Source organism: Ranitomeya variabilis, chromosome 8 (genome assembly GCF_051348905.1).
Source record: "Ranitomeya variabilis isolate aRanVar5 chromosome 8, aRanVar5.hap1, whole genome shotgun sequence".
Classification (NCBI taxonomy): domain Eukaryota; kingdom Metazoa; phylum Chordata; class Amphibia; order Anura; family Dendrobatidae; genus Ranitomeya; species Ranitomeya variabilis.
This window is the reverse complement of record NC_135239.1, coordinates 44,783,230-44,798,608: the sequence shown is the minus strand read 5'-3', so window position 1 is coordinate 44,798,608 and position 15,379 is coordinate 44,783,230. Positions and strand designations below refer to the sequence as shown.

General features: G+C 43.2%; 1 protein-coding gene across 1 annotated transcript in view; it reads left to right on the top strand.

The window, feature by feature from the left end:
* The first annotated feature begins 1,638 nt into the window (after positions 1-1,638).
* Positions 1,639-15,379, top strand: part of XPR1 (xenotropic and polytropic retrovirus receptor 1) — a 159,717-nt gene continuing 145,976 nt past the window's right edge. Inside the window, exon 1 of the mRNA XM_077276808.1 lies at positions 1,639-1,997. Coding sequence (XP_077132923.1) covers positions 1,929-1,997 — 69 coding nt within the window. The 5' untranslated portion in view covers positions 1,639-1,928. The remainder of the gene's footprint in view (positions 1,998-15,379) is intronic.

Here is a 15,379-nt window from a genome sequence, read left to right as displayed (position 1 = left end):
GGGGCCTGTGAGGGCATTATACTGTGTGTGGGGGCCTGTGAGGGCATCATCCTGTGTGTAAGGCCATGGTGGGTTGTGGAATATGGCGTGTGGCAGCATAATCCTGTATGGTGGCTGTGAGAATGGCACCACCCTAGTGGGGACACTGTGGAGCTTCACTATGGACACCATTTTAGTGTGACCATACAAAAATGGCTGGTCGGTGTTAGGCTACTTTCACATTTGCGTTAGAATCCGCAGCGTATCATCCGCAACCGCATGCAAACGTCTGATAACGCGTTTTTTATCCGCATCAGCTTACGCATGATGGTAAAAAAATGCAGCGTTTGCATGCGTTTTTACATGTGTTTGCGCTTTTTATGCGCATGTGTTTGATATTTCCAGGAGGGTGTGTCTTTAATGGGCATGCGCAGTCCGAAGTATGCAAGCGCATCAAACGCATGCGTATGCGAAGACATGTGTACGCATGCATTCCCATAGATAGTAATGCGTTTTTTTGCCGCATTCCTTGCGTTAACAACCGCATACGATTGTAGGCGGCAAATTGACGCCTCTAAAATTACGTTGCGTTTACGGCGCCAAACCGCAGACGACGAAACGATGCGTGCATCGTCAAATGCGGCAAAAAACGCAACCGATCGCAGACTCATGCGTCCCTAATGTTAACTATAGGAAAACACAACGCATGCGGATAATTGCGGAAGAAACGCTGCGGACACAACCACAAATGTGAAACCGGCCTTAGGGAACTTTTGACTTAGGCTAAGTTCACACTAGCGTTGTGCGCCGCTGCGTCGACGACGCAACGCACAACGCACGCAAAAACGCGGCAAAACGCACGCAAAAACGCTGCGTTTTGCGACGCATGCGTCGGTTTTTGCCGAAAATCGGACGCAAGAAAAATGCAACTTGTTGCGTTTTCTTGGTCCGACGCTTGCGGCAAAAAAGACGCATGTGTGGCACAACGCAACAATAAAAAACGCATGCGTCCCCCATGTTAAGTATAGGGGGCGCATGACGCATGCGTCGCCGCTGCGTCGCCGACGCAAACCCGACGCACATTAGCTTAACGCTAATGTGAACGTAGTGAACAATGTGCTGCGGTGCAGGACGTGTCCCTCAGGCCAGGCTGTGAGGCCGATGTCAGTCAGCTTCACCGAGGACCTGAGGCCCAGATGACGTCACCACTCGCCACTTCTGTAGCCACACACGGGAAGATTCAGCATAGGCCATTGTTATTGGCCACCGGTATAACGTCATCCCCGTGTGTGTGACAGAATGTGAAGACCGAAAAGAAACCGTCCGCACTGTGAGGTGACAGCACGGAGGACTCGTCCAGCTGAAGCTCCGCCGCTTCTCTGACTGAGGCTGAGCCACAAAAACAGGTTTCAAAAACAAGGGGGCGGGGAGTACACGCCCACTGTGAGTCGCAGCGAATGATTTTCTTTGAGCCGGCAAAGAGGTGTGTCTCCGACATCTGCCCCGCCCTATGGAAATCTCTTTCATTCTGTTTGAAGCAATGTCGCATAATAAACCACGCCCATTTTGTCGCCCTTCCAGTCCTTTGCTAGCTGAGGTGGTTTCCATGACAATGACGTTGTGTGGAGGTTGCAACTGCGCAGACGCAGTGGGAGTTTTGGCAAGATGGCGGCGGGGCCAGTGAGGAGGCAGAACTGGGAGATGCTGTGAAACAGCCAGAGGAGCGGACAGCGGCGTCACGGGCAGCAGGACCGCTACAGCACGGGACACCGCCGGCTCACAGGAAGCTTCACAGCACAACGTCACAGCCCGGGAGGCTACCGGACAGTGCGGGACACATGAGCCGGAGCAGTTCCCGGGAACCACCGGCGGCGGCTGCGGAAGACGAAGAAGAAACAGCCGGCGGTCCTTGAGGGCCGGGAGCGGGCCCCTGAGGGCCCCGGCTCAGGATGAAGTTCGCGGAGCATCTGTCCGCTCATATCACCCCGGAGTGGAGGAAGCAGTACATCCAATATGAGGTGAGGTATGTGTAATGTGTGATGTATGTATGTGTGTGTGATGTGTATGTGTAATGTGTGTATGTATAGTGGAGGAAGCAGTACATCCAATATGAGGTGAGTTATGTATATGTGTGATGTGTGTATGTGTGTGTGTAATGTATGTGTGTGATGTGTGTGTGTGTAATGTGTGTATGTATAGTGGAGGAAGCAGTACATCCAATATGAGGTGAGTTATGTGTAATGTGTAATGTATGTGTGTGTGATGTGTATGTGTAATGTGTGTGTGTATAGTGGAGGAAGCAGTACATCCAATATGAGGTGAGTTATGTGTAATGTATGTATGTGTAATGTATGTGCAATGTATGTGTAATGTGTGTATGTATTATGTGTGTGTGTAACGTATGTATATGTATGTATAGTGGAGGAAGCAGTACATCCAATATGAGGTGAGTTATGTGTGTGTGTAATGTATGTATGTGTATGTGTGTAATGTGTGTATGTATAGTGGAGGAAGCAGTACATCCAATATGAGGTGAGATATGTGTAATGTATGTGTAATGTGTAATGTATGTGTGTAATGTATGTGTGTAATGTATGTGTGTGTATATGTGTAATGTGTGTATGTATTATGTGTGTGTGTAATGTATGTGTAATGTATGTGTAATGTATGTATGTGTATGTATAGTGGAGGAAGCAGTACATCCAATATGAGGCGAGTAATGTGTAATGTATGTGTAATGTATGTGTAATGTGTGTGTGTGTGTAATGTATGTGTATGTGTAGTGTGTGTGTGTGTAATGTATGTGTATGTGTAATGTGTGTGTGTGTAATGTATGTGTGTGTAATGTGTGTATGTGTATGTATAGTGGAGGAAGCAGTACATCCAATATGAGGTGAGTTATGTGTAATGTATATGTGTAATGTGTGTATGTATTATGTGTGTGTGTAATGTATGTGTAATGTATGTGTAATGTATGTATGTGTATGTATAGTGGAGGAAGCAGTACATCCAATATGAGGTGAGTAATGTGTGTGTGTGTGTATGTGTAATGTGTGTGTGTATAGTGGACGAAGCAGATCATCCAATATAAGGTAATGTGTGTATGTATTGTGTGTAATGTGTATGTGTGTATATGTATAGTGGAGGAAGCAGTACATCCAATATGAGGTGAGTAATGTGTGTATGTGTAATGTGTGTGTGTGTGTATATATATATAGTGGAGGAAGCAGTACATCCAGAATGCGATGTGTAATATCTGTGTATATAGTGGAGCAAATACTACAACCTGTATGAGGTGTGTGTGTGTGTGTGTGTATGTATGTATGTGTGTATATATATATATATATATATATATATATATATATATATATATATATATAATATTATCTCATACATTTTTTCTAAAGGTTTGTGTTTAATGCAGCCTAAAGACAGGTGGATGGTGAGAAGTGACTGTTGCCCTCATCTCTGATATGACCATTGTCCAGGGCCCGGATTAGAAGGAGCCCAATTCTGAGAAGTGGCTCCTGATTGTACTGTAATAACATGACCCCAATTCTGGGAGGCGTCGCGTCTTATAACGTGTGATACAGAAGATTGTTCCCATGATTTTTCCGTATGAACTGACTATAGATCATATTGTACCGTGCAGCATCTCGTGCACCTGTTGTTGGTGACTCCCTGTAGTCTGCAGATCTGACTGATATTTGTCATCTGTGGATACAGTTTCGGAGAGAATTTTCTATGCAGATCAATAAACAAATAATCATTGTCGTTTTCCCCGTCTTCCGTGAGATGAAGGTTCAGGTTAGGGATCGGATTTATCTAGCTTGAGTTATGCTGGCTCGGCCCATTAGATTAAAAAATGTGCCACTGTCCTCAGTATTAGTATTAAAATATCAATCATTTTCTTACCTTAGCTTACAACGTGCTGGAAAAATAGCTCATAGTAGAGGTGTAATGTAATTAAAGACAGTGAGAAGGACATGTGGAGATTAGGAGCAATCCAATTATCAAAGCACCTACTCGTCCAATGTATGCAGAAGGGGTGTGACGCTCGCTGCCTGCGCCCTCCTGCCAGGGGCATCTGCTTTGTGCTTGCTTTGCTGAATCAGCGCTTTCTTAAAAGCCTCAGCCTAAAGAGCAGCGTGGCCCATAAGCGGGCCTACAGGTTCTTAAGTCAGGGTGTCTGGCCGCGTGTCGCACATCAGAATGAAGATTTCGATTAGAGCTTTATAACAGTAAGCTGGAGAACTGATGGGACACAGAGAGGTTGTTTTTGTATGACTGGTGCACACCTTACTGATGACACACTGCTGATCATACCTGACAAGTCACCTCTAATGAACTGTTGTATATGTTCTAGTAGAGCCCTTTATTTATCTGTGCAGTTATATGTTCTTCCCAAATATTTACTTATCAACCACATTGCAGCTGTTCCCAGTTCATAGATGATTTGTACCTGGATACTGTGGTCACTGCTGGGTTATGTGATATACGCATGCCTGCTCACCCCCATAAATTAAAACCACAGATGCTTGGAAATAAAGCAAGTTGACTGATAGTTGTAAAAAAAAAAAAAAAAAGCGTGTTTAAAAAGTGTAAGTGCATTATGTAAGTAAATGAAACTACTGTCATGCTGCACAAAATGCTCAATTTGCCACTGCTCAAGCAAACACCATTGCTCCCGATAAGGGCCCTGCATCCAATGTCTTCCCTGCTAATGCAAAATTACAACCCCCAGCATGCTAAAGTTGAAGACTAATACAAGATTACCATTGCTTTGAATCACGGATTACTGATGAAAAGACAAAGATTAGCATTATGCCTGCTAAATTGCAGTTAGATTAGCCATTTATAAGCCTATGTTACACATTAGAGCAGTGTTCCCCAACTGCGGTCCTCAAGAGCCACCAACAGGCAATAATTTTATCACCTGTGTAATACTAAGGATTCCTGGAAACATGACCTGTTGGGGAACACAGCATTAGGGTCTATACACGTTTCAGAAATGTCTGCTACTGGTTCATGTGACTGGAGTTTGCAGACAAACCCCCCTCCACCCATCCAGATAAATGGAACAGAGAAAATAATTAGTAAATTCAGTATATTGCGATGGTCTCTATCACTGCAAAGACCGCCCGACTTCGCATTAGCTGAAAATGAATTTGTGTTTGTGATTGAGTCATCTTCTATTGATTTGTAGTGGGATGTTTTTCGGAAAAGCTGTGCATAGACCATTACGGCTGCTGTTATATGTCCTGTAAGCTTTTGTAATCCATACATGATGAATAATAATAATGCTGAGCTGCCATTCCAATTATGGGAAAGCTGGGTGCTGTCTATCATCCGTGTTGTATCGTTATGTAAATTAGAAGTGCGTTTGGTGGGGTAGTGGAAGTGAACAGATTCCTACCTCTTTGTGTTGTTACACCTTTTGTTGTTGCACCTTTTGTTGTTGCACCTTTTGTTGTTGCACCTTTTGTTGTTGCACCTTTTGTTGTTGCACCTTTTGTTGTTGCACCTTTTGTTGTTGCTGTTGTTCACCTGGGATATTTGAAGAATTTTATGTTTCTGACAGAGATCAATCTGTGTGTGAAATTGGAGAAAAGGCATCAATTGGAGCCATTTGTTTTTATTTTGCCCATCGGGGCACTGGGAAGAGATTGTGAATCAGTATTTAGAATGCATTCTGCCTGATATGGTATCTTTTCATTTAATGTGTTCTGTGCTCAAGTCTATACCAAAGGTTACAGCAAGAGGAACAGAAAGTGTGCAAACGACTGCTCAGTATCTGCTTCTTTCTACATATTAACACACACACACACAACGGCATCGTCTCATACAATGGTCTCCACTCTGTGACTCTTTGCTGTTATGAAACTACAACTCCCATCATCCTGTTTGCAGTTTTAATTAGCTAGAAATCCCCAGGTTGGAGACTACTATTTAGTTACCTGGACTGACATCACATGTAATGGGACATACAGAGTATGTGTGCTGATTAGTCATGTAATCCGTAGATTTGTGCTCCTCATTAATGCAGTAGGCAGATACAAGAGCGTGTCGTAGTTACCAGTGAATGGGACTGGGCCGGTTTCTTTGTGCACAGACAATGCCGTTTCCTTTTTTAGGATGTAATGATGTCTCATCCAAAAACTAGGCTGAATAATGAGAATTGTTGGGCTCAGCTCTACCAAAATGTAATCACTTGGAAAAATGCAGATATTAGGGGAATTTATCAGACATCGCCTTTCCATTGTTCGCCGTTGTGTTCTGTTACTGAGCACATTGTATATATAGTGCTTGCCGATTGTAAGCTGACGGCGTGTACAGAATGATCGTTCTTATCTACAAAATTCAACATTGCATTTTATCTGTTAGCAAAATTCATTACACTTTAGTCCAGCTTAGTAATTATGATGAATCAGTTTGCTAAATAGCCAAGGTTGTGTCTGCTGTAGACTTTGTGCAAGTAATGGAAATAAATATTTCAGATAAGTGAAGCCTAGTTATAAGGAAAGGTTATGCTAACCTGATCTATTTGTGTATACACAACATTTTCATAACATATAGATCCAGCTTCTGCAGGTCCAACGGGTCATCAGACCGAAGAAAGACAGGAAGATTTGTGGATGATCTGTGCTGCTGGTGAGCAATGTAATAGATCCAAGTCGACACGTTTCGAAGTACTGCAGACATCTTCATCAGGTTTTCCGTCCTGATGATGTCTGTATTACTTTGAAACGTGTCAACTAAATAAAAGAACCGCCATTACCACTTGTCTGGACTTGGATCTATTACATTGTTCACCAGCAGTGCGGATCATCCACAAATCTTCCTTAACTGTAGAAAAGGACCAAATCAGATTCCAGATTTAAAATAATTATGCATTACCCTTTATTTTGATTACCGTGTATACCCGAGTATAAGCCGACCCGAGTATAAGCCGACCCCCTAATTTTGCCACAAAAAACTGTGAAAACGTAATGACTCGAGTATAAGCCTAGGGTGGGAAATGCAGCAGCTACCGATAAATGTCAAAAATAAAAATACATACCAATAAAAGTACAATTAATTGAGACATCAGTAGGTTAAGTGTTTTTGAATATCCATATTGAATCAGGAGCCTCATATAATGCTCCATAAAGCTTCTGATGGCCCCATAAGATGCTCCATATTAAAATATGCCCCATATAATCCTGCATAAAGGTTAATAATGGCCCCATAAGATGCTCCATAGACATATTTGCCCAATATACAGTGTTCCAAATTATTATGCACAAAGAGTTTAGGAGTGATAAGGTAAGAATTTTTTTGTTTGTCATTTAAACTCATTGATGGTGATGTGTGTCAGGGCTCTTTATATCACTGAAAGCAATTGCAGATACCTGTGCAAATTAGTTTGGCAGGTGTGTCCAAATAAAGGTAAGACTACTTAAAGGTAAGGTACCGCGTTTGTAGATCATTAATAAATCACTGTAATGTAGCATAACATGCTGCTATAACCAAGTTTTAAATGCATGTGAAACAGATTTCGTGTGTTATATGTGTTTAAAGAAGGAACTTGGGGCTGACATCTTGGTTTTGCAGCAGTAGCAGGGCACTAACAGTGTCATTTTACAGCACCCCATGGACATAGGGTCAGCGCCGGTCTATTATCTCCTATCTTTAACATTGGAGAGGTGTTAGCAGTGAGCTGGGCACGCCTCTGTGGGCTGCACAACTCACTGCTGTAGGTGTGACTAGCAGCCATTTCATTATAGCCCAGTGCTCTCTGCCAAGCTCCACTTAGGCTATGTTCACATTTGCGTTGTGCGCCGCAGCGTCGGCGCCGCAACGCACAACGCAAACAAAAACGCGGCAAAACGCATGCACAACGCTGCGTTTTGCGCCGCATGCGTCCTTTTTTCTATTGATTTTGGACGCAGCAAAAATGCAACTTGCTGCGTCCTCTGCGCCCGGACGCGTGCGCCGCAGTGACGCATGCGGCGCAAAACGCAAGTGCACCGCATGTCCATGCGCCCCCATGTTAAATATAGGGGCGCATGACGCATGCGGCGCCCGACGCTGCGGCGCGGACCGCAAATGTGAACGTAGCCTTACTCTCTATCACAGGAGAGAAGTGCACTGGAGCCCTGTGTCCTCCTGCTCTGTCTCCGCCTGTGATCTCCTGTAAGATGCATTCCCAGCCTGCAGAGAGAAGAGGTGACACCTGACACCTCTCTCAGCCATACAATGTCTCTCTCCTCCCTCCACAATGCCTGGCCCTTCACTGCAGACCTGGAGCTCCTTCTTATCTTACTGAGGGATGAGTCACAGACAGCTCTGCACAGACAATGCTGCTCCATACACACCACATAAACTAACTGTGCTTCTGATGCACTAACTGCTGGTGATAGCAGATCACAGGTCAGTCACACACAAAATGGCTCTGCCCTGTGATGCTGCTCTTCATTCTGCCCCAGGGATATTACACCACCCAAAAGGGGAGGGAAATGCTGATGTCAGCAGTTACTGCCCAGATTTTCCAGCTAATAGTAAAGCTGGTAAGTCTCACTATAGCTGCTTGAGGTCTAAAACGGAAAATGCTCCCCCTAGTGGTCAATATATATATTTGTAAGAAAATATATAATATTTTTCATATAGAAATGTTTGCAAACAGTGCAAACATTGCATTAATACATTTTATTTACTATTTTAAGCTTAATTTCACAAAAAAACAAACTACAAGAAAACTGGTGGCACCTTCCCTTTAAGAAGGCTGTTCCACATTATTAAGCAGCCTACATTTTTTGCCAAAATGGGAAAGAAAAAGGATGTGTCGGCTGCTGAGAAGCAACAAATTGTGGAGTATTTAGGTCAAGGCATGACTACAATCAACATTGCCAAGACACTTCATCGTGATCATCGCACAATCAAGAAGTATGTAGCTGATTCCCAGCACACACGTGTGCGTGCTGATAAGGAAAAATTGAGGACTCTTTCCAACAGGCAATTGCGTAAGGTTAAAAGAGCAGCTGCAAAAATGCCTTGTCATAGCAGCAGACAAGTTTTTGAAGCTGCTGGTGCCTCCAACGTCCCCAGAACAACAAGATGCAGGGTCCTTCAGAGGTTTGCAGCTGTGCGTAAGCCATCCTGTCGACCACCTCTATCCACTGCACACAAGCAGAAACGGCTCCAGTGGGCCAAACGATACATGAAGACTGACTTCCAAACTGTTTTGTTCACCGATGAGTGCCGTGCAACGCTCGATGATCCAGATGGATGGAGTGGAGGATGGCTGGTTGATGGACACCCCATGGAAACACGGCTAAGGCACCAACAAGGAGCAGGTGGAGTAATGTTTTGGGCTGGAATCATGGGGAGAGAGATTGTCGGCCCCTTTATGATCCCTGAAGGAGTAAAGATGAACTCCATAATCTATGTGGAGTTTCTAAAACAACACTTCCTGCTATGGTTCAAGAGGAAGAACCGTGCTTTCCGCAGCAAGATCATTTTCATGCGTGATAATGCACCGTCTCATGCTGCAAAAAACACATCTGCATCTCTGGCTGCTATGGGCATAAAAGAGGACAAACTTATGGTGTGGCCAACATCTTCCCCTGACTTCAACCCCATTGAGAACCTCTGGAGCATCATCAAAAGGAGTGTCTATGATGGCGGGAGGCAGTTCACATCTAAGCAACAGCTCTGGGAGGGGATTCTGTCCACATGCAAAACAATTGAAGCAGAAACCATCCAAAAACTGACAAATTCAATGGACGAGAGAGTTCAGAAGCTTCTTTCGAACAAGCAAGGGGGGGTCCTATGTGCAAATGTAACATCACCTAGAATAAAGTTTTCACTTGAAAACTGTTTGATTTCATTTTGTAATAAGCTGATAATGCTTATAACTTCACAATTGATTATTTTTTTGTTAAAAAAAAAAAAAAATTAGGTTGAAAACTCTGCTGTGCATAATAATTTTGAACATGCATTTTGAGTGTTTATTTTTTTTAATAAGATACTGTTTTCATAGGCAGTTTGTTCCAAAACATTGCAATTATACTAGAATAGTAGATGACTGGAAAATAACAATGACTGCAATTCAGATAGGTAATTTAGGGAAAATATGAGGAAATATTATTTGCATAATAATTTGGAACACAGTGTAATGCTGCACAAATTTTGATTATTGCCCCATAAGATGTTCCATAAAGATATTTGCCCCATATAGTGCTGCACAAACGTTGTGTCCCCAAAAGATACTTTATAGACATTTGCCCCATACAGTGCTGCACAAACGTTATGGCCCCATAAGATACTCCATACAGACATTTGCCCCATGTAATGCTGCACAAACGTTAATTATGGCCCCATAAGATGCTCCATAAAGATTTTTGCCCCATATAGTGCTGCACAAACGTTATGGCCCCATAAGATGCTCCATACAGACACTTGCCCCATTTGCTGTTGCTGCGATAAAAAAAAAATCACATACTCACCTCTCCATCGCTCAGGCCCCTGGCACTTTCAATATTCACCTGCTCCTCGTTCCGGCACCGCTCCATCTTCAGCGTCTTCTGCACTGACGTTCAGGCAGAGGGCGCGCACTAACCACGTAATCGCGCCCTCTGACCTGAGCGTCACTGCAGAAGATGCTGAAGACGGAGCGGCGGCTGGAACGAGGAGCAAGTGAATATCGCGCAGCGCTCCCCTCCCCGTTATACTCACCTGCTCCTGACGCTGTGCAGTCTCTGCTTCCCCGGCGCCGCAGCTTCTTCCTGTACTGAGCGGTCACTGTTTCCGCTCATTACAGTAATGAATATGCGGCTCCACCGCTGTGGGAGGTGGAGCAGCATATTCGTTACTGTAATGAGCGGTACCATGTGACCGCTCAGTACAGGAAAAAGCTGGGGCGCCGGGGAGCAAGGGACCTGCAGGGACCGTGCCAGGAGCAGGTGAGTGTAATTAGACAGCCCCCGCTCCCCCTCCCCTGCCGACCCCTGGGTATGACTTGAGTATAAGCCGAGAGGGGGACTTTCGGCCCAAAAAAATGGGCTGAAAATCTCGGCTTATACTCGAGTATATACGATAATTTATTAACGTTCATAGGATTTTAGAAGTGTTGATATATTTTTATGTTCCATCAATCTAAGGCCCTATTTATAAAAAAAAATAAGCGATGTTACCATTTTTTTACTACAGTAAATGCTTTACTAATTATTGGACATTTATGAAGGAGTCAGAACCTCTGTAGAGTCAGGACCTTGACTTACTGACTCCACAGACCACTGGTGGTCCAAGCCCTTGTATTGGCTGGGGTCACATAACTGGTTTTTCCTCAGTCCAAATAAGGCTACGTTCACACGTTGCGTTTTTGTTTGCAGCTTTTTTTAATGAAAGTTTTCAGCTGCGTTTCACTGCCAGCAAAGTCTGAGATTTCAGAAATCTCAATCACACACCTTTTATTCTTTTCTGTTTTGTCAAAGAGCTGCATTTTTGCCAAATGCAGCATGTCACTACTTCAAGCGTTTTTCACCCGCAAAAAGCAATGGATAGTGCAAAAAATGCAGGTATCCGGTTTTGCTGCGTTTTAGATGCCAAAACCTGATGAAGTTGAATCAGATTTTTTTTTTTATGCACTAAACTTCATCAGCATGCACAAGAGACAAATGTACCCTGACAAAAATGCAGTAAAAAAGCAGCAGAAGCTAAGCAAAACCTGCTTTTAGTAAGCAGCTTAAAATTAGCATAAAAAAATCTGCTAAGCGTGACGTGTGAACATAGCCTAAAACGGTCCGATTATGCTGATTAGACTCTTATTACAGAGGGATTCAATTTTCTGTGGAGGTGGAAAGAAAAAAAAATTATACACCCTCTCCATTTTATCAGTCCATGTGCGGTCCGATTCGGTCCAAGTGCTCTCCGTAAAAAACACAGATAGCCGTCGACTGATTAAATTGTCCACATGCACGAAGCGTTAGTGGTACTGTATGCCATTCTAGGAATTTATTTTGGTTTCAAATCTGTTCCCTTCCAAGGTACAGGTGCTTCTCACAAAATTAGAATATTATCAAAAAGTTAATTTATTTCAGTTCTTAAATACAAAAAGTTAAACTTGTATATTACAGTATATAGAGTGATTACACACAGAGTGATCTATTCCAAGTGTTTATTTCTGTTAATTTTGATGATTATGGCTTACAGCCAATGAAAACCCAAAAGTCATTATCTCAGTAAATTAGAATAATTAACAAAAAACAACTGCAAAAGCATGTTAAGCCTTTAAAAATGTCCCTTAGTCTGTTTCAGTAGCGCCACAATCATGGGGAAGACTGCTGACTTGACAGATGTCCAGATGGCAGTCATTGACACACTCCACAAGGAGGGTAAGCCACAAAAGGTCATTGCTAAAGAAGCTGGCTGTTCACAGAGTGCTGTATCCAAGCATATTAATGGAAAGTTGAGTGGATGAAAAAGGTGCACAAGCAACCGGGATAACCGCAGCCTTGAAAGGATTGTTAAGGTATGGCCATTTAATAATTTGGGGGAGATTCACAAGGAGTGGACTGCTGCTGGGGTCATTGCTTCAAGAGCCGCCACACACAGACGTATCCAGGACATGGGCTACAAGTGTCGCATTCCTTGTGTCAAGCCATTCTTGACCAATAGACAACCCCAGAAGCGTCTTACCTGGGCCAAGGAGAAAAAGAACTGGACTGTTGTTCAGTGGTCCAAGGTGTTGTTTTCAGATGAAAGTAAATTTTCCCTTTCGTTTGGAAATCAAGGTCCCAGAGTCTGGAGGAAGTGGAGAGGCCACAATCCAAGCTGCTTAAGGTCTAGAGTGAAGTTTCCACAATCAGTGATGGTTTGGGGAGCCATGTCATCTGCTGGTGTAGGTCCACTGTGTTTTATCAAGACCAAAGTCAGTGCAGCCGTCTACCAGGAAATTTTAGAGCACTTCATGCTTCCCTCTGCCGACAAGCTTTTTGGTGATGGAAATTTCATTCTCCAGCAGGACATGGCACCTGTCCACAAAGTACCAATACTTGGTTTACAAACAAAGTTATATAAATTATCAACTGCGCTAATAAAGTACATAAAGGAAAGATTGAGGTAGGCGGTGTGTTCCAGCTCTCTGCAACCAGCGTGGAGGAACGTAGTGGGTGCAGATCCCCACATCATCTTCTAAGCTCAACAACCTTGTGCGGCAGGATCGCACACTGCACAATTCATCGGGAGAAAAGATCCAGCTAAAGCACCATGACGGACTAATCTAGTAAGTGCATGAGCACATTGTTATTTATCTGAGGCACAACTAGGTACTGCATCAGCTAACGAATATCTAATTGCTCCCGCATTTCCTTGCTTCACTGGGGGTATATATCTCCCTCTCCTTCCAGTGCAAGTGCGTTCTATTCCTGCAGCCACCTCAATCTTTCCTTTATGTACTTTATTAGCGCAGGTGATAATTTATATAACTTTTACGGTCCATTTTCTACAGGGCTTTACACAGACCCTGGTGTATCACCAGCAGCTTTTTGTTCTTAAAATACACCCCTTCCCCTCTTTTTAGTGCAGCGCCAGTGTGTATCTAGTTTTATATTGGTTTACAAACAACAGTATCACTGTGCTTGATTGGCAGCAAACTCGTCTGACCTTAACCCCATAGAGAATCTATAGAGTATTGTCAAGAGGAAGATGAGACACCAGACCCAACAATGCAGACGAGCTGAAGGCTGCCATCAAGCAACCTGGGCTTCCATAACGCCTCAGCAGTGCCACAGGCTGATCGCCTCCATGCCACGCCGCATTTATGCAGTAATTGATGCAAAAGGAGCCCCGACCAAGTATTGAGTGCATTTACTGAACATACCTTTCAGTAGGCCTACATTTCAGATTTTAAACTCATTTTTCAAGCTGGTGTTATAAAGTATTCTAATTTACTGAGATAATGACTTTTGGGTTTTCATTGGCTGTAAGCCATAATCATCAACATTAACAAAAATAAACACTTGAAATAGATCTCTCTGTAATGACTCTAAATAATACGAGTTTCACTTTTTGTATTGAAGAACTGAAATAAATGAACTTTTTGATGATACTCTAATTGTGTGAGTTCACACCTGTATTCCTTTTGTTCCCTAACGGCTTACTAGTATTAGATTTCTCCTTTTTTTTTTTTTTTCTTGTTGGGGATGATACCTATAATTTTGGCTGCTTCACCACCCCATAGGAATTAGTTGAAAAATACCAAAGCAGTTGACATTCAGTATTATGAGTAATAAAGAACTGCCATCAGAGAGGAGAGTAGATTGCGGGTTCTGCTCTTCTGCTGTCATAGGTTACAGTGAGATTTACAAGATCTGTGTGTAAGTTGCTATACCTGATTAGCGGGGAGGAATAGATGTTATGTGCTGATTATTGTGAGTCATTCCGTGTCCTCCATTATAATGCACCTGTGACTGAGCGGACATGACGGCCGTCCCTGGCCTGTGTGTATCCGTGTATGTGGCCGGAGATAATGTCCTGATGCTGGGAGAGATCTGTAGAACATGATCCCTGCTGCGGGATGACGACATCATGTGAACTCTTCTCTAAATATTTCTTTATTATTCCCTTGGGATTATTTCAACAGTAAATATTTTACTTCCTAAAGGGATGATGACCCAATGAGAAATACATAAACTATGTAACCTTTTTAATTCAACAGAGCTGCATAAATGTCTGTGTCCCCTCCAGACTGCTCGATTCTTCATCATCGCTGTCATGTTTGGTTAATAAGATCTGTGTCTGAGGAATAGAGAGCAGCGTACAGCTCAGCATTCAGCTTTGTGGTTAACGCTGCATCCTCCCCATCTAGGAGCCATTAATGCAATCAAACCATCAGTGGGGTCAGAGATAAGTCTGGCTTCTCCTGGCAGAGTGATGATCCACTGGTGATTTTCAGGCCAGTGTGACATGCATGGATCTGCCTGTGCTTACCCAGGACGCTGCTCTGTATCCATGTATCTAGTAACGACGCACTGTTCCTTATTGTTTCTTGTCCATTGTTTTATCCTTTAAGGTTTAATGAACAGATATGTGAAAGGTGCGGCTTTAATGGTCACATTGAATTATTGGGTACTTCATTTTAATTGCTGGGAAGTTGCCAGAGTTCAGTGTTCTGCCGATGCGTTCTTGGCTTAGGGCTGTGCTCACAGGGAGTGCCGAGCCTTTGTTGCTCTTACATTGACGGTGAAGGCCATTTGACCACGTTATATTTTTCTTCTTTTTTTCAATCTTACATTTTATATTCTGTGCCTCTAAAGGACTGCAAGTCCTCTTTAAGAGGGAAACCTAAATTAATGTTTGTTTTTTTTCAACTTTTACAGTAGTCTTTACTACTATCTACGGTAATTCATAGCCGTTTCAT